Raw genomic sequence first — 20,513 nt, 5'->3', positions numbered from 1 at the left:
GACAGTGGTTGAAGGGGCCGTTACGCGTCTCCTCCTGTAAAGGTGCAGTCCACCCAAACCAAACAGCTGCTGCTATTTTTAGCTGCGTGTGAATCAAAGTGAATATTGATGAAGACGGTGGAATGTGCCTTCAGCATCTGCTTGCTGATTGGCTGTTAATATTTCAGCAGCTGTTCGATTGGATGCATCAATAGTACATCACTGTTTCTATGCTGGGAGGCGAGAATCGGAAAAAGATAGATACAGTAGATAGATTGATAGATAGATAGATAGAGAGAGAGAGAGAGAGAGAGAGAGAGAGAGAGAGATAGATACTGTAGATATATAGATAGATAGATAGATAGATAGATAGATAGATAGATAGATAGATAGATAGATAGATAGATAGATAGATAGATAGATAGATAGATAGATAGATAGATACTCACCATTTCACCTTGTCTTTCAACTTGGGAGGCTGGAAATTACTTTTAGTCATCAGCAACAAAGCTCTAAAGAGAGAGAGACAGACAGACAGACAGAGATAGAGAGACATACAGAGAGAGACAGAGTGAGAGAGAGAGACACACAGAGAGAGACAGACAGACAGAGAGAGACATACAGAGAGAGACAGAGTGAGAGAACGGCCAGAGCCATTGGGCTAGCCACCTGTCACTCAAAGCGGCCATACCCTTAATTATGCATAACGGGTGAGTTGTATAATAAAAAATACCCTTCCCCCCCCCACCCCATACAGTTGTCATGAAAGGTGAGGTGATCTATATACTGTACATCATAACCGTTTTTTGAACCAGGCTGCAAACATGTTTATTTCTGCTCTAAAGACGTGCATTTTAACATGGGAGTCTAGGGGGATTGACTCGCTTTTGCAGCCAGCCTAAAGTGGCCATTTGAAGAACTACATTTTGGCACTTCCACATAGTGTTAATTTTGTCGTCTATTTTCTAATTTGGTCTTGTCCTTGTTAGTTTTTATCATATCTAATCAACCTCTTGCCGCTTTTATTTAGTCGACTCAAAGTCTGAGTATTTTAGTCTCATCTTAGTCAAAGAAAACCTTAAAGTCGAGCTGAACCCAAAAATGACTTTTCTTTTCTTTTAGTTCAAATACCTGGGTATGCAGTGCACCTATTTAATAATTTATGACAAAACAAATCACAAAAATCAAATTTCTTTAGTTTTTCACACTTTTTCACATCAAAAGTTCATTTTACAAGATTTCATTCATAACAGTAATGTACAGTTTGCTGACGTCACCTAGTACTATCAAATTTCTACCCCATTTCAACCAATAATATCACGACATGCAGCTGTCAATCAAATTGTCATTTCAGGATCATTTTCTCCTCCAAATGAAGGAGAAAATGGCGCCTAGTGCCTGTCATCTGGCAGAATTCCTATCCCATAAACTAACTACTAACTTGGCCAATTGTATGTTGATATACACAATAAAGAAAACGGTAATGCCTAAGAATGCAATCGTTAAAACTCGCATTCCAGGAGTATTTACCGCAATAGCGATAATGGCGCGTGCCTGAGAGCCTGGTTGTCAGGGGTCGCACCTCTGAGATTCCAGGCCGACGGGCTGCACTCTCCGCTCCGGCAGCTGGCTGCCTGCGGCTCTCTGAGCTCCAGTCAGCCACTAAACCTCGTGTCACCAGGCTCTTCCCGAGGAGAGCGCCACAACACGCTGAATCCCACTCGATTTGGGGATGGAACACGCCAGGATTGTCAAATAAAATCATCTACATGCTACTATGACCCGCCTCTCAACCTGTCATCTCAGACAAGTTATGTTTTCAGTCTGAAACGGACTCCGACCCACGCGCCACTACGGGTTCAGTTTGACTTTAACTATAGTTTCTTTAGAATTTCTAAACTGGTAAATGGTAAATGGACTGCATTTATATAGCGCTTTTATCCAAAGCGCTTTACAATGTGCCTACATTCACCCATTCACACACCGAAGGTGGCCAGCGGGAGCAATTTGGGGTTCAGTGTCTTGCCCAAGGACACTTCGACATGCGGACTGGAGGAGCCGGGGATCGAACCACCAACCTTCTGATTAGTGGACGACCCGCTCTACCTCTTGAGCCACAGCCGCCCCTCATTGGAAAACTCATTGGAAAGATCTATTAATCTGTTATTATGGAATGGTATTAATTAAAGGTACATTCAGCAATGTTTTTGTGTTAGAATTAGTGTCAAATGACTCTATATTCTGACAGCAATCACTGAAATAGAGTGTTTGGTCAGTGACTTGAAACCCCCGCTGTCCTCTATCTCCTGTAGTCCTGCATGCAGGGCGGACGTATCTCCGCAACTGTAACTCGTAGAGACTCACGCCGTTGGATTCAGGGTGAAAAAATACATATAGTCCTTCCTTTATAGACAAGTTTCCCCGCGCTGGCCTAGGGCGGCGCCATAGCAGCCTTATATGTCCCCGGCTTCCGGTTAAGTCCACATTGCGTCCACAGCAGCGAGCACATCAGAAGGCAGCAGCTGAAATATCCAAACTTTTTTACAACGATCGCTAACATCAGCTACACTAACGTTAGCAGACGTTATTAACAATGGGTTATTCTGGAACACATTTTTTTTTTTTTTTTTTTTTTACCTTTATTTATACAGGGGGAGTCTCACTGAGAGCAATGCTCTCTTTTTCAGGAGCGCCCTGTTCACATTCACACACACATTCATACCTGGAAGCTAACCAGTACAACCACAGTCTGAGCTGCTGGCCACTGATCAGCTCCACTGGAGCAGTTGGGGTTAAGGGCCTTGCTCAAGGGCACCTCAGTGGTGGTAATGAGGGAGGGGCAAGTGCTGCCTTTTTTGACATTGTGCAGTGCGTGGCTGTCACAATACACAGAAACGCCTGAACGAGTGGTTGGATCGACAGTGTTTTGAGCATCAGCAGACATGATGCATATCCAATACCATCTCAAGTTGCAGCAACTAGATTGTGTGACTGGGTTTCCATCCAAATGCATCGCAACTTTTAATCGAATTTTCAGAAAGTCGGCAAAATAAAATGCGAAACAATGCGCGTTTCCATCCATTGCTATTTTGCGAATTATAGAGCTGTCAATCACCTCGTGTTTGAGGCTGTCTGAGCTGCTGATCAGCTGCTAGACCCGATATACAGCTCTGTTAAACACATCTAACGTTATTAATTTAAAGTTTCTTGATGATCTACAAGTAGACAAAGGTACCATAACGCCATTTCTGGATTACCAGGTGCGACTCGGCAAACTAACGTTCTAATCCCAACCCGATCTCCCAAAAAATTGTAAAGTAGCAACGTTTGTGGACCAACGTTGCTATGTTACAATTTCGGCTCCGAAATTGTAAAATGGTAATCCACGGAGCAGATAGTAAGTGAATACAATTTCATTCAAGTGTAGAAGTGAGTCGCCTTAAAGTTAATATCCCAGTCTTCTTCTGTTTACCACGGCGGGTATTGTGCTGCGTATTTACCATGATTTACCGTGTGTACCGACACGGCATGTCATGTTTTGCAGTGATCAAGGCAAACTGTGTTGTTTTTGAATGGAGAGACAACGGAATATCGCTTAAACTGTTTCCACCGCACATTTCGCATTTTCTTTTTATCGATACACCCGACTTTTCCGCCTCCCTCAAGCGTGAAAACGTTTTTGCGATATTTGGAGGTTTTTGCGAATTAGGTAGCGTTTCCACTCAGTTTTTTTATGGGCAAATTGAAATTTTGCATCAAAACAGGTGGATGGAAACCCGACTAATGTGAAGGGACTCAATGATGACTTCTCATTCCTCAAAATACGCTATAATCCTGCCTGTAGTTACGCTCGGCCATTTACACATATTATCTTCCCACGTGTCCACTGTCAACGGGTGTGGGATAGACACTCTTTCGTTAGACAGGAGACTCGCAGAATGATCCCAAGTTTGCATTTTTCCGGCGGTCGCTATGGCTACTACGCTAGTACGTTACGCTTCTCCGTATTCACAAACACCGGAAGAGACAGACATATCGCGGCCGAGTCCGGAAGCAAACCGGAAGTGCTCAGGAAACTTGTCTATAGACATCGTGATCTGACCTTCTGTTTCCCAGAAAATTTAAACCTTTCTCTGATTGGATGAAAATTGGCGCTGACCTTGAACTATCCAATTATTAATGAGCATCTCTGTTCTTAGGTCACAGAATTCACATGTGATGTGTGGAGCGACACCAATGTTGGGAACCACTGGTGGCCTATTGTAGTTTCTCATGTTACTGAAAACATGGTTAGACCATCGATGTCAATGAATGTTTTGAGTAAGGGTCAGGGAAAATAACTGTTTCTTCTTCCTGCTCCTTTCCAGTCATGGAATATGTAAAGTGTAAATTGATGTTTACTTTTCTGTAATTTGCACATTATCATGAGAGGCACAAATAAATAAATGAAATTATTACCTAACCCAATCAAAAAACATCAACAATGCACCATGTGTCTGAATAGAGAGGCAAAGTGACCGCCTACTTCCTGCTTCAGCACTGTACCAGAGATTTTGATCCGCCATTTATTTTCCCATAGACATTTCGTAAAATGCTTATAAAAATATGTTTACTTCGTCAAACCAAACGGTTCAGCTATACATAGAATCGGGAGAGACCATAGAACATTTCACTCAGACCAAAACGTAAAAAACGACATCGAAAAAATGTGTCAAACACGCTAATTGTTAGCTGTCATGAAGAGAAGAGAAAGTGTGCGTTTTCTAAAGAGCTTCTCTTCGTGAAGTCGCCAATCGGCAGTGAAAATGCTGCGTTCTGCAGACACTGCCGAACTGCAGGGCCAGCTCGGGAGCTGCAGGGTGGGCCAGCCTAGGAACCTAGTATTAATAAAAGTCCATGCTGATATCCTGGTGTACGCTGGATGTTAAATGTTATTATAGTCCACTTTTAAAATGTAACACAAGGTTTATTTTATTTTAAATCGTATGGGGATCCCTGCTCTGTTTCTCTATCGACCAAGGTGTCCTTGGGTTGCTGGAGGCTAAAGTTGGGCGTGCTACATGCCCTCACATCATGGGGTGCAGTACACGCTCTCACCTCACGGGGTGCAGGACACGCTCTCACCTCACAGGGTGCAGGACACGCTCTCACCTCACGGGTGCGGGACACGCTCTCACCTCACGGGGTGCAGTACACGCTCTCACCTCATGGGGTGCAGTACACGCTCTCACCTCATGGGGTGTGGGACACGCTCTCACCTCATGGGGTGCAGTATGCGCTCTCACCTCATGGGGTGCAGTACACGCTCTCACCTCATGGGTTGCAGTACACGCTCTCACCTCACGGGGTGCGGGACACGCTCTCACCTCATGGGGTGCAGTACACGCTCTCACCTCATGGGGTGCAGGTCGAACATAGGCGGCTGCAGCTCGGCCAGCTCGATGGCTGTGACGCCCACGGCCCAGATGTCACACAGCTGGTTATACCCCCCCTTCCTCTCCACTGCTGCCACCTCTGGTGCCATCCTGCACACACACACACACACACACACACACACACACACGTGCACACACACACACACACACACACACACACACACACACGCACGCGGACACACACATACACATACACACACACACGTGCACGCACACACACACACGCACGCACACACGCACGCACGCACGCACGCACACACACACACACACACACGCGCACGCGCACACACACACACACACACACACACACACACAGCTGAAACGTTTCAGTCTGGTTTGTTGTTGTAAACAGCAGCTTGTTGTGTGTTGTGAACATTTCGCTGAGTCAGTAACTTGAGTTTTCCTGACTGGTGAGTTAAATGTGTTGTGTCAGCATCACACTGACTGAATCCTGCTGCTTTGACATGTTGCTTCCTGTTTCCTCTGTTCTCTCCTGCTCTGCCTCACAGCCAATCACTCACTTCTCTCACTTTATTTGAAACTTTTTTGTATCAGTTGTTTTTTGGATTGTCCCCCCAATTTCTACCCCAATTACAATTACCCCAACTTCCAGTCACTTCCTGTATCTGTGCCATGGAGGCCTCGCCACAGCCACTTAGGAGACTTGTGCCACGTCCTGAGTCTACTAGAGTCAATGGGAGGAGTGAACATGATTATGATTATGACTTATATTATATGACTTATATGACTTATTATATTATATGACTTATAACATGATTATGACTAATATTTATATTATATTGGGCCCATTTTTCAGAAGCCACATATCTTTTGAATATTCTCACACTAAAATGACATTTTTCAGTCAGAGAGATCAGGAGACTTTGTTCAGGAGCTCACGTTAGCAGGGCGCGATTAGCTAAAGCTACATGCGAAGTTTGTTGATGTAGTAGCTAAATCTGTGGTTGGAAAAAATATTTTTTTAATCGAATATCTTAGTTACAACTATATTGAGCTTTGTGTTTATATGTGTGGTTTGTGTGGCGTTTGGGGACTCGCAATCTCTAGCACAAAGTGTGTGTGTGTGTGTGTGTGCGTGTGCGTGTGCGTGTGCGTGTGTGTGTGTGTGTGTAGGTGTGTGTGTAGGAGTGTGTGTGTGTGTGTGTGTGTGTGTGTGTGTGTGTGTGTGTGTCTGTGTGTGTGTGTGTGTGTGTGTGTGTGTGTGTGTGTGTGTGTGTGTGTGTGTGTGTGTGTTACCAGTAGGGTGTCCCGATGAAGGACTTCCTCTTGGCGATGGTCATGGTGATCTGAGCCGACACGCCGAAGTCCGCTGCATGCATGCACATGCACACACACACACACACACACACACACACACACACACACATGCGCACGTTCGCACACACGCGCACACACACGCACACACACACAGACACACACACACACACACACACACACACACACACACACGTGTGAGCTAGGGGTCCACTTAAAGGAGAATTTAGGTTTTTTTGAACCTGGATCCATCTCCTGGCATTAATTATGATTTGGCCACTCACCAGGCGATCTCCGCGGCGTTTCTGGCCGTCCTAGCGTTGTTTTGACATCAATAGCGTCCAAGTCAGTTGTAAAATGGAGCTGACTTGGGGCCAAGTGTGAGCCTGTCTTTCCTGCATCTAATTAGCTATTTTTATTCCCGTTTTCGCCAAATATCGTCAGAATCTGATCCCTCAAGAAGCACCACAGTGATATTTCCCCAAAGGCTGTTTCCTGGAGTCCCACAGGGATCAAATTACCTCAAACGTGATCTCGGTCACCAAGTCTCGTGAAGTCCCGCGATACTTTCCTGCCGACTGACCAAGTACAGGAGGACGCTTTGCGGTGGTGGTTTTAGCGCAACCTATGTGGGGTTTGGCGTAACCTATGTGGGATTCGAAATAACGAAGGTTATGCCAAACCCCACATAGGTTGCGCTAAAACCACCACCGCAAAGCGTCCTCCTGTACCTGTACTGGTTCAGGGTCACAGTGCCTTGCTCAAGAGCATCTAGAAGTGGTGTGTACAGTTCAGTACAGTACAGTTCAGTACAGTACAGTACAGTACTGTACTGTACTGTACTGTACTGTACTGTATGTGTGTATTCAGAAATTCGTATCCATCACATATTGTGATGGACTGACAGAAGATGGAAAACAACAATCTGTTCCAAAACGATAAATCAGGTGTTGTCCATTTTTTCAGATTTTTATTTTTTGTCATGAATCAATGCCATTGGTCACCCTTCACGTCTCTGCGTGGTTTTTACCAAATGCAACCAATGGAAAAGCATTCAAACGAGCTTGTGAGTAATTCTCGTAACGCCATTCGCCCTCAATCTGTCAGACAAACTGTGTATGTGCTGTGTATTTCTGATATCGTTTTGTTTAATCCTGGCTTCCTCTGACGTTAATAGATCAATAAAATGTTTTCCAGTTATTCCTAGGCTGCAAACTTATTTTAACATGCAAATCGGAGTGGTTTCTGATGAGAATAAAGTAACGTTAACGTTACGTTATGTCAGACTGTTCTCATCCCCATGGCAAAGCCTTCCCTCGGCCATGAGAGGCGAGGAGCACTGCTGCACGGCTGCACGCGCCCCCGCGGACCGGAGCTTGGGGCTCGTGCATGTGCATACCAGAGTGGAGGCGGCCATCAGCGCCTGACTGGCCGGGAGAGAGTGCTTCCAAGTCGGACTGATAATATAAACAACATCATTTGAGCTTATCCAGGTAAGATATTAATAAAGTAATGACACATTCAGCGGGAAACTAACTATAATTAACTCATTGAGTGCCAATGACGTCTAAAGACGTCAATTCAAATAGTAACGTAGAGTGTAGGGATGCACCGATTTGCGATTTTGTTGGCCGATTCCGATTTCCGATTTTTGAATAGTCTGACTTGCCGATACCGATTTTTGCCGATTCCGATTTTTTTTCTAAGAACAATAATTGGCGGGTTATTTTTTTACTTTTTTACTTTGCTTTAATAGAAAATTTACATTCATGTCACATTTCTTATCATTTGCATGAGGTAGGACGATCTCACTCAAAAACATCTCAAAATAAAAGTGTTCCAGGTTACTGGACAGAGCTTTTCTTTTTTGTGTAAATACAATGAATATAAAACAATTAATTCCAGTATATCCCACAGCTATCATGCATTTACTTTTCCAAAAGAAAAAAGGTGCAACAGAACAGGGGCTTCAGATGGAAAGTAGCCTATGGCTAAATCTGTTACAAAGCATATCTTCCCCTATGGGGTTTAATGTTTTTTTGTATATGTCCCTACCAAATAAACTAATAAAATAAAATAAATAAACGTCAAAATGTTATCCATGGACAAGGAGTTTATAGCCTATAGCTCTGGAGCCCAGAGACCTTCGAAGCCATGCCCACTCTACAGTTGTGGATTTTGCTGTTATTGAGTAGCCTAGATGAGGAAATGAGTTTGAGTTGACTCCGTTTGAATATCGTAGTTTACACACAAAGCGCGTTTTTTTTTATCCGCCATTCGAAAAAAAATCATCTCGCACACTGGTCCGATGCGTTTTATTATTATGTTCGTCGTTCTATTCGCAATACGAAACACAAGTCCTCTCCTGGCTGTATCCACGTTACAACGTGAGTCGTGACTGACAGATAGCAGCAGCAGCAGGCAGCGGTGAAGTGGACGCTGGTCGGGGAAGAGCTGGTGAGGTGAAGCGAGCCGCTCAGACTGGAGTGGACTCCAACCTACCCGGCCCCTCCGCGGCTCCACACCGACGAAGACATGCTGTGGCATGTGTGTAGTGGCAGCTTTTGTTTTGGCTGCAACTCATCCGTCTCTGTCTCGCTGCTTTTGGGTGTGCGCACGTCACAGAATCGGCATTTTAGAGTGACCGGCGCAGATCACCGATCGAGGCCGATCACGTGAAAATCAGCCATTTCCGGTCACGTGCCGATCGATCGGTGCATCCCCAGTAGAGTGCCAATGACGTCTAAAGCTATTTTACAGACCCATTAGGTGGCGACAGTGCTCTCCAGATTAGAGAAAGGTGAGGAAAAAACAGAAGAAGCCGTGGGGAAACGGAAACCGATGCATGCTGTAACGTTAGCTGTGAACAGCAGCCAATCTCCTCCCACAATTGAGCCTTTCTGTCTGTTGCGATAGTTTCTCCATATGATTAGTTGCCAGAAAAGGAGCATCCGACACCAGCGTCTTTCTGAAAAGATAAATTATTCTCAGCTGGAAGCGCTGGGACCCGGCGCACAAAAACGGCGGAGCGCTGTGAAAATATACGCTGGGTGCAGTGGGTGCAGCGCACTTTGAAACGTGCAGCAGAAAATTCAGAGCAGCAGAGAGCCACCAGAGACACTCCCACAGAGGAGGAGTGTGCAGTTGAGGGGGGTGGGGCACGCAGGGCACCATACAACACAGACCCAGACAGCAGGCTCGATGGACAGATTGGCAAACACAAGCTGGAATACCTGATGCCCACCAGCAGTAAATCAAGACCAGCAAGAAGGTGTAGGGTCTGCGCACGCAGGGGCCAGCACTGCTGGTTGCAGCTAAAAAATATTATTTTGCCATCAAAATTCCTTTGTTTTCGCTGTTTTATTGAAGGAAATTATTTTTGAGGTCACTACATCAGAAAATATTAGCTTCAGAGTCAGTGATGTGCTTGAAATGCTTCATTTCACAAAAGGCTCATTATCTCAGCTTCTAGTTTGAAACGTCTGTTTTTGGTGAAACCAACCTATCTTCTACTGCTGATAACTAAAGAACGGAAAATGATATCAATAAACTTTTTTTTGCTGATGATACAAGAGAGTCTCATTGTTCTTTCGGCGTGTTCGGTGTTTACATAGTAATATCATACAATATTCTGTGGGTCTTGAGAAATCACTGAAAACGCTCTGAAAGGGCTGGCACTGGGAGCATCCGTTTTCCAGAAGTGGCTGGCAGCCAATGAGTTAAGACATGTGCCAACTTTGACAACGTTTGGTTCAGTATTTTAAGAGCAAACAGGTTTTTTTAACTTCCTGAAAAGTTGCTGTTTTGGAGATTCGAGGTCCTGCCGCGACAGCGACGATAGTGAATCCCAAAGTGTGAGCCACGGCCCTCTGGTGGGCCGTGGAGGAACTGCAGGTGGGCTGTGAGAGCTCCCAACATTCCAGATTCTCCCTATTTTGAACCCTTTCTCTGTCCTGCAACTGTAGAAACACGCCGCTGATGTTGACAATCCCTCTGTCTGATTCTCAAGTGAACGAGCTATATAGGTGGCATTTCTAGGTAAGAAGTTGTAATTAGGCTGTCTGAAACCAGTTTGATACATAAGTTCACTGAATTTGCAACCTTTCTAGGTACCTGGTTATGGATCATTTTCGAGGAACCATACCATTGTTTGGTTAGGATATCCCATGATACCTTGCAACCCTTACATTCGACGAAGAAGAACGAAGCGATGACGCCCACAAAGCCGACCGCATCAGAAAAAAGTGAAACAACATTGGCTAAATAACAAACATCTGTCACTTTCTTTTTGTTTTTATTCGAGAATAGTCAATAACGTCAACCTTTACTTAATTTCAGTGCAGTCAGATGTTTGTACAGTGTCAGGAAAGTCACTTTTGAACAATAGCATCTTACCTGACTCAGTTGTGGACAGCAGCCGGCTAGTTAGGTTGCTAGCTAATGTTAACATTAGTTTAGAAAACCCGCTCCGCGTGCCCCAAAGCAGGACTTACACTGTACAGCCAGGAGGATAGCAGCATGGCAGACCTTCAAGTGTAAGTGTGGTTTGTTTTAACTGTGCTTTATTAAATGACAAACTGTCATTGCTTAACTCATTGAGTGCCAATGACGACAATCGTCGTCAATTCAAATACTAACGTAGAGTGCCAATGACGACGATTGCCGTCAATTGCGTTTTTTGACGGTGGGACGTGGATCAAAGCCTGATCCATCTCCTGTGAAAGTATGGTGGATGTTGAATGTGTAAAAGCTATTTTACGGACCCATTAGGTGGCGACAGTGCTCTCCAGATTAGAGAAAGTCGAGGAAAAAACAGAGAAGAAGTCATGGGGAAACGGAAATCGCATCGGTATGCATCGATATGCATGAAGCATAACGTTAGCTGTGCCTGCAGCAGCCAATCTGCTGCCACAATTGAGCCCCTCCGTGTCCGCTGCGATAGCCCATCCGCATGATTAGTTGTGGAGTTGTTATTATTCTCAACTAGAAGCGATGGGAGCCGGTGACAAATACATGCGGAACGCTGTAAAAAAGCTGGATGTAGCGCACTTTTCAGTGCAGAGCAAAGGCAGCAGAGAGCCACCAGAGCCACCAAAGACACACCCACGGAGGTGGGGTTTGCAGTTGAGCGGGGTGGGGCACGCAGGGCAGCATACAACACCGACCCAGACAGACCCAGACAGCAGGACAGGTTTGGCAAACACAAGCTAGAATATCTGATGCCCACCAGCAGTAAATCAAGACCAGCAAGAAGCTGCAACCAGCAGCGCACGCAGGGGCCAGCGCTGCTGGTTGCAGCTAAAAAATATTATTTTGCCAAACAAAATTCCTTTGTTTTCACTGTTTTATTGAAGGAAATTATTTTTGAGGTGTCACTACATCAGAAAATATTAGCTTCAGAGTCAGTCATGTGCTTGAAATGCTTCATTTCACAAAAGGCTAATTATCTCAGCTTCTAATTTGAAACGTCTCTTTTTGGTGAAATCAACCTATCTTCTCCGGCTCATAACTAAAGAACGGAAAATGATATCAATAAACTTTTTTTTGCTGATGATAGAAGAGAGTCTCATCGTTCTTCGGGCATGTTCTGTGTTTACATAGTAATATCACACAATATTCTGTGGGCCTCGAGAAATCACTGAAAACGCTCTGAAACTCTGGCACTGGGAGCGTCCGTTCTCCAAAAGTGGCTGGCACTCAATGAGTTAAGTAACGTTACCAATTTGTTTGTCAAATGCAACATTCCTGTTAGCTTGGTTTCACACTTTTAATTTGACACACCGAAACAGGAAATGGTGTGATGGTAGATAGAATTGACACTGGTCAAAGCCGGCCGGTCAGAGCCGTATGTGTGTGTGTGTGCGTGCGTGTGTGCGTGCGTGCATGTGTGTGCGTGTGTGTGTGTGCGTGTGTGTGTGTGTGCGTGCATGTGTGTGCGTGTGTGCATGTGTGTGTGTGCGTGTGTGTGTGTGTTAGAGAGAGAGTGAAGGTGAAGGTGACTCACCCAGTTTGACGTATCCGTTATCTGTCAGCAGGATGTTGGCTCCCTTCAGAGACAAGAGAGACCAGGCATCAACACACACACACACACACACACACACACACACACACACACACACACACACACACACACACACACACACACACACACAATGGATATCAGCCTACAGTCCAGACTCCAGATGTTGACTCAGCAGTAACAGCTGGATGACAGTCATCTGCTGTGGAGAGTGGAGACTCTTCACTGTGATGTCCAACTCCTGCTATGTTGACTCTGTGTCAGGACATCAGAACATGCCCTGCGCCCGCCTATTAAGCATTCAGTCCCACAAAGCTGAAGGATTTTTTTCACCAGATGCTGGTAAACGCAGATAAATCACTTCTCCTCTCAGGTAGATTAGTAATCGATAAACAGAAAGTAAGGCGGATTAATGCAGTTTTCCACTGCAGACTGCAGCGACGTTTGATCGCTTTCACGTCGCCAGGTATCCCAAGCACATGTCGCTGTAGTCTGTACGGGGAGAAATGTTTTCCACTGGAAAATTGCAGAAGAGCAGCATCGTACAATTTACATCGTACTTTGACGCCTAGCTTTCTGGATGAAATAGTCCCACAACGGGCTTTTTGAAACGCGCTTCGACATGTTCCTTTCTTTTGTTTCTCCCGTCCCACTCACTCGTCTGGTCAAAGCAGAGAGGAGCCGATGGGGCGGGGGTGTGTGGCGTACATGCTGCATGTGTGGAGCTCTGTGTGCGCGCTGCTGGCTGCTTTGATCAGACATCAGACAACAAGTAGGTATGAATTCAAATCGACATCAACCCATTATTATTTATTGCCAAATCAAGCTTTATTAACCCTTGTGCCATGTTTTAATATAGTTTTGTTAACATTGTGTGTGTGTGTGTGTGTGTGTGTGTGTGTGTGTGTGTGTGTGTGTGTGTGTGTCTGCCTGCCTGTCTATTCGTTCATCTATCTCTCTCTCTCTCTCTCTCTCCAGGTCCAGAGTCGAGCTGCGTTAATAGACCCTTTTCACAGCAGCCATTGTGTGCCTCAAATGTAGGATAAACACAGGCGTAACCAAAACTATGATGGTAATGATGGTTTACAAATTCCATTCCATTTAGGTGTTCCAGCGCCGGGGCCCTCATGAATGTTGCACCTTTGGCTTTGAGACATAAAATGGCTGCTGTGAAAAGGGTCTATAGAGGTGGACGTGTGTAAAAAAAAAAGGCCTCCATGTTTGTCCAGCAGAGCAGAGCAGGAAGTGGAGCAGAACGCCCACACAGGGATGCAAAGTCATGGAGAGTGAAAAAGGTGACAGATACCAGGGCCAACATAAAAACACTCAGAAATCCTCCTATTTAAACAGGTGACAGATACCAGGGCCAACATAAAAACACTGAGAAATCCTCCTCTTTTGGAAAGAAAAGGGTGACTGTCACCTAAAGATGACGAGTTTGCATCCCTGCCCACAGCTTCACATCATGCTATTTTCACCACAGCAGAAACAGTCTCTGTGAAATCATCATATATATAAATCATATAAATATATATATATATATAATATATAATATAATATATATAATATATATATAAATCATGTTAAATCATCATACCTTAATGTCTCTGTGCATTTTGCCTTTGCTGTGCAGATAGTAGAGTCCCTGCAGAAGATAGACAGGACACACATGTAACAGACATGTCATATCGTATATCATAGACACACAACATGGAACACACATACATCTCAGATCTTTAGATTGACAAAACTGTTTCAACACTAAATACATCAATAAACGTCCTAACACACCGGGAGCGTTAATTTCATGCGATTAATTTGCACGAAAATAATATTTTTCGAACCTATATTAGTCGATGCAAACATGCATACCAACGGCGAAGTTTGGCTGAGCGTTATTGCGGGGTTTATTTTTCGGATCATGGCCGATTTTTCAGAAATTTGCGTCCGACGTGTACACATCTGTTGCTTCGATTGACAGGTGGGTATATCAGTGCTGTATATTCGCATGACTCTTGGTGTGTAACAGCCTTAAAACATTCAATATACAGTATAATGTTTTTAACATTCATAATGTTCTGTTGAAAAGTAACGTAAAGGTGTAAACTAAATTAAACAGAACCTGGAGAATCTTATTGGGCAGAACCTGGAGAACAACATCATCTTATTTTACAGTACCTAAAAGACCTAAGAATCTTATTGGACAGTGCCATGAGAACCTAAGAATCTTATTGGACAGAACATGAAGAAAAACAAGAATCTTATGGGACAGACCCAAGGAGAACCTAAGACTCTGATTAGACAGTACCCTGAGAAGAACTACGTTATTTTAGTATTTTACAGTACCTAGAAGACCTAAGAATCATATTCAACAGCACCTGGAGAATCTTAGAACCTTATTAGACAGTACCCGGAGAATCTACGTATTTTATTGACAGCACCTGGTGAATCTAAGAATCTTATTGGACAGTACCTGGAGAACCTAAGAATCTTATTGGACAATACTTGGGGAACCTAAGAATCTTATTGGACAGTACATGGTGAATCTAAGAATCTTATTGGACAGTGCCCGTTGAATCTATGAATCTTATTGGACATTACCTGGAGAACCTAAGAATCTTATTGGACAGTACCTGGAGAACCAAAGAATCTAATTGGACAGTACCTGGTGAATCTAAGAATCTTATTGGACAGTACCTGGATAATCTAAGAACCTTATTGGAAAGTACCTGGAGAACCAAATAATCTTATTCGACAGTACCTGGAAAACCTAGGAATCTTATTGGACAGTACCTGGTGAATCTAAGAATGTTATTGGACAATACCTGGAGAACCCAAGAATCTTATTGGACAGTACCTGGAGAATGCACAAATCTTATTGGACAGTACCTGGAGAATCTAAGAATCGTATTAGACAGTACCTGGAGAATTTAACAATCTTATTGGACAGTACCTGGATAACCTACTACTCTTATTGGACAGTACTCTGTGAATCTAATAATCTTATTGGAAGTATCTGGTGAATGTAAAAAATCTTATTGGACAGGACCTGGTGAATCTAATAATCTTATTGGACAGTACCAGAGGTATCTAAGAATCTTATTGGACAGTACCTGATGAATCTAATAATCTTATTGGACAGTACCATGAGTATCTAAGAATCGTATTGGACAATACCCGGAGAAAGTACCTGGAGAATCTAAGAATCTTATTGGACAGTACCTGGTGAATCTAAGAATCTTATTGGACATTACCTGGAGAGTTTCTCGGGACATGTAGGCTATCTGAGACTCTGTGAGTGGGCCGGTTACTGCAAGACAAAACAATGAAGAAGATAATCAATATCATCCTGTTGTCATATTTGGTCAGAACGAAGAGAGAAAATTGCACACCTGTTGCCTTATTTGGTCGGATTATATGTTAGGCAGTTTGCTCAATGACCTCATTTGGTCAAGTTATAGTGAAGTACCATTGTGCTACACTACACTACACCCTTCTGACAGGAAATTATAATCATATTAATCTGAGAGAATTCCCTTAATTTTTTTAATATAATCTTTCCCAAAGTTTTAGCACTTATTGGAATGTTGCTTATGTTAATGTAGTACTGCAGGTTTACCGCTAGGTGGAGGCATAGAGCACTGTAGGGTGCTCGAAAAGACAATGAGACTCACAGAGAGACACGTTTGAGCCAACATGGCGCGGCTGCTATGAACTAGTGCAGTCGGCTGGTTGGCAAGATACTGAGCAGTGTTTGTAGTGCATGTGGAGCTGTTGCCAAGCTAAGAGGTGCACTGCCTGGACACTGAGAATATACGTGCACTGGAGATGGATGCAACTGAGAACATCCGAGTGGCTGATGTACTTTATACCAGGGTCTCGGTGAACACTCCGATTGGCCGGCAGGTGTGCATTAAAACCATATAATGCACACGTAGTCCGGCTCAAGTCTAATCACATGTTCTAAATTCATCCACTCCCCAACCTGCACATCTGTTTCATCAAACAGCACAGTAACGTTATTCAACTCGCTATCTCAGCTTCTATGAGCTAAGTGGACTATAGCTTCCCTGCACCATACCAGCTCGTATCCAAGGTTCGTCCTATTTATTGGAACAGCAAACGTTTCCATTGCATGAGACCCCGACGGGAGGCGTGATTTCGAATCGCACATAGGTTACGCAAAAACCACGCCCCGTGCCCGCCTACGCAGCAGTCAAGCGCCGGGATTGGCCAGGCGCTCATGCTCATGTTGGGCTCCGTTACAGGGACACATTCCTGTGAGAAGCAACAACACCAAGCCTGCACCAAGTGAGGCTGCAATGAGGATATTGAAAGACAAAATCCTACATCGCACCAAAGCATACAATGTATTTTAATGTTATTTGACTTTCTGACCACCCGCCTCAGTGCTTATTATGAGGCCAGAATAACAGATGCTGCTGGCCATTGGGAAGGCTAACGCTTTACTTTTGGTTTTATTTATTGTGTATGATTCAACTTTTTATCTATGATTTTATATTATTGCATGTTTTTGTAGATTGTTGGGACTTCTCTGGCCTGGAACAAACGGCTGGCCTGGGCGGGGGGGAGCTAGGCCTATGTGCTAGCCTATTGTATTTTTTATTTTTTATTTTTTATATTTTTCATTTGCAGGTTAAACTGTCAGCTGAGCTCTGTTATTGAAGCTTTGGCTAAAGGCCTGAATTTTACAATGATGTTTTGAAATAAATGTTTAAAAATCGATTGTGTGTTAAAAGCTTGTGTTACGTTTTCATTGGCGTTATTACAGTAATTTATTTTCAATGTCCGCTATCAAGAGCAATTTGGTTAATAAAAACGCTGGGCTGGGCACAGTGTTTGTGGTGTGTGGGAAATGTGTTAAAAGCTTGTGTGTTACGTTTTCATTAGACTAATAATTCATTTCAATGTCCGCTATCAAGAGCAATTCAGTTGGTTCATGAAATCGCTTTGCTGCGTGCCTGGTACCTTTTTTTTAAGGTACCAGGTTGCGATTAAGCTCAGCAATCCTCTATTCAACAGACAAAGGGCCCTATCGTTGTACGGCGCTATCGTTTGCGCTGCCTTTGCGCTGCGTTTGCGCGCCTCTTATTGCTACAGTATCGTCTGCCTCCACCGTCCAGTTTTGCGCTGTGATGACACAGGTGTAGGCGTGGCCCAGGCGTGTCAGTGGCCTCTAGCCTATCATGTGTCTCGCGCAAGTGTCATTTAGCGCTGTGGGGAAGATACCGTCGTTATGTGGCGAGCGCAAAAAGAGAGGTTTGGGAGTTGCCCGTTCCACTCCACTCGCGCCTGCACACACTCTTCTCTCCTCGGAGCCTACATTGCAGAAAAAACACACCTTGATTTAAAAATGAGAATTCATTTGTCATGGTTTTATTAGGCTACATAATTCCCGGCCATACAGGTCTGTGGTGTAACATTAGATTACTTTAGGTAGGAGAGGGTAGGAGAAAATAAAAAGCAAATGTTGATCTTTTCCAACCATTATACGTTTAATAGCACCGCAATAGCCCTCTCCACTTCCCTCGTCGGGGGAGAGAGAGAGAGACACCCTCTCCCCATCAAGCAGACAGTGACGGAAGCATGTGTCTTTATGTGCGCCAAGGGGAAAATGACGGGCTAAATTGGTGGGATTCGATGTATATATATTAATAGAAACGAATAGAAAATAGCTGATTAATAAAATGTGTGCTGGTGGAACGAACTTCAAATAGAGCAGCATCACTCATCGCCGGCTTTCAGTACCTGCGCAATTACACATGCAGTATATGCCCGCAGCGGAGATGCAGGAGAAGAGAGCCTGAAAAGGAATAGGCTAGGCATACGTCCATACATATTCAGCGTGTGAATTGGCAATAATACACAGGTGATTCACAGGTGGGCATGAGCACGTTATTTGATTTCTATGACAGCCTCACATCTCTCTCTCTCTCTCTCTCCCCATCTAGGCTATCTTTTCTCTGTCTCTCTTTCTCTCTCTCACTCTCCCTCTGAGTGAGGAGGAAGCTGCTGACGTGACGCTGTGGTTTTATGGGCATGAGCACACCTCCACAATGCTTTTGGGCATAAACACGCCTATACGGAGATGTGCGCCGAGATGACGTGAAGCGCCGCGGGCCGACACGCCCACAATTAGGGCTTTGCTATTCCAGCGCAAAACGGGCGCTTACCGCCATTGGGAAGATAGAGCCCTTAGTGTTAGTATAGAGTCTATATATAGATAGATATATAGACCGAATCACAAAGTTGTTTACAATAACGTCTGGGTAAACGCCTGCATCACATACATACAATTTAATGGAGTGGAGCAAACAGGGCGGGAAACAACTGAGATAAAGAGAAAAATGCATGTTTGATTCTTTCATATCTCATTAATTAACAACACTTTCACTAACGTTAGTTTGGAAACCTAATTGTTAGGCAACTGTTGGGCCACAGAATCAAAACAATTACAGCTTGAGTTCACCCAAAACTAGCAGCTAGTCCGACCGGCGGTAAGATGTCACTGTTAGGTAGATTTGGTTTATCAGCACAGTAGCACTGTGATATCTCCACAATTTAAATAAATGGACAGGTGCCTACCGGGAAGTACCTGTTGTTGTTAACGCAACGTCTATAAACACATGGTCCAGGCTCCAGCCTAGTCTTGGTATAGAGGGAATGCACCGACGCCACGCCCCCTCCCGAACACGCCCCCTCAGCCGGACTGAGCAGCACTGAGTGTCAAATTTCCAAAACAAACGTGGCTTCCGCCAAGGGTAGTAGCGAAACCACGGCTAATATAAACGATTATCTGCTTAAATTAAAGGCAGTTGGACTCGAATGTGACCCTTACAGCTTGCCAAAGAACCAGTGGTCCATGGACGTAGACATGTGGCCAGGAATAGGGTTTCCTGACATTTATATGTACTTAATATCGACGCCGGGGAAATACACAAACCAAAGCATGAAAGCATACGCGTCGTACTTCAAGGCTGGATTTGTTGGCGACATTAAAGTAACGAGGACAGCAATGGATATTCTGGTTGTATGTGGAGAGGTAAATATTTATTTTATTACAACTTTTATTAAGAAAAATATAGCATACGCTGTCACTAACACACGCTAGCTTTGTTCAATCATAGTGAACACTGTCACTCATGTAACGTTATATCTGTGCAGGTAAAACACAGCCAGAGAATGAATGAGCCCTCATTGAAACCCTGGATAGCTGCAGAGAAGACCGGGACCGTTTCATTAGCTTTCGGCAGCCTGTAAAAAGATACCTCCGACGCCTTGTTGAATCTATTTTTACAGTCAATGGCACAAAAGCACTTTCCCATTTTCATTGTTTTCTCGCGGAAGCTGAACGCTAAACACAGTGACCCGGCGGCACCACCCGGCTTGTTTAGACGTTTTGACACTCACCGCAGCTGAGTGGGCGTACCCGCACTGACTGTCGCGTCCGTGACGTCACGTGCATTCCCTCTATTATAGAACATATCAGCATCTGTAAGATCCTTAGAAAGCCTCAGTGAGTGATGAGCAGCCGTTAGCAGGAAGTCTGTCTACAGGAGGGCGTCCGGACACTCCAGCGGGAGATTCCCTGCCTACCAAACGGGGGTCACAGCTTGGTCGGGGCGTCCATACGGGCACAATTGTGGGGAGGGGAACTGGGGGAATAGGGTGATCTTCCCATGTGCTACGTGAAAAGAAGATGTATCTGAAGAAGCATGGCGCTAGTCTACAACTCTACGAAGATCGGCAGAGGGGGTGGAGCAATGACCGGGACAGCAGGGGGG

The 20,513-nt window shown here is 44.4% G+C and overlaps 1 protein-coding gene across 1 annotated transcript in view; it reads right to left on the bottom strand.

Annotated features, from left to right (window-relative positions):
- LOC310775976 (mitogen-activated protein kinase kinase kinase kinase 3-like) overlaps window positions 1-20,513 on the bottom strand; it is a gene marked incomplete at both ends in the record, with an annotated part of 191,619 nt that overhangs the window by 106,150 nt on the left and 64,956 nt on the right. The window contains 6 exons of the mRNA XM_083636096.1: window positions 429-491; window positions 5,373-5,504; window positions 6,672-6,744; window positions 12,694-12,736; window positions 14,306-14,353; window positions 15,963-16,018. Of these exons, the coding sequence (XP_083492222.1) occupies window positions 429-491; window positions 5,373-5,504; window positions 6,672-6,744; window positions 12,694-12,736; window positions 14,306-14,353; window positions 15,963-16,018 (415 nt within the window). The remainder of the gene's footprint in view (window positions 1-428; window positions 492-5,372; window positions 5,505-6,671; window positions 6,745-12,693; window positions 12,737-14,305; window positions 14,354-15,962; window positions 16,019-20,513) is intronic.

The sequence above is a fragment of the Poromitra crassiceps genome, assembly GCF_964638095.1.
Source record: "Poromitra crassiceps genome assembly, chromosome: 4".
Taxonomy (NCBI): domain Eukaryota; kingdom Metazoa; phylum Chordata; class Actinopteri; order Beryciformes; family Melamphaidae; genus Poromitra; species Poromitra crassiceps.
The sequence above is the reverse complement of the archived record's forward strand: the minus strand, read 5'-3'. Positions and strand labels throughout refer to the sequence as shown.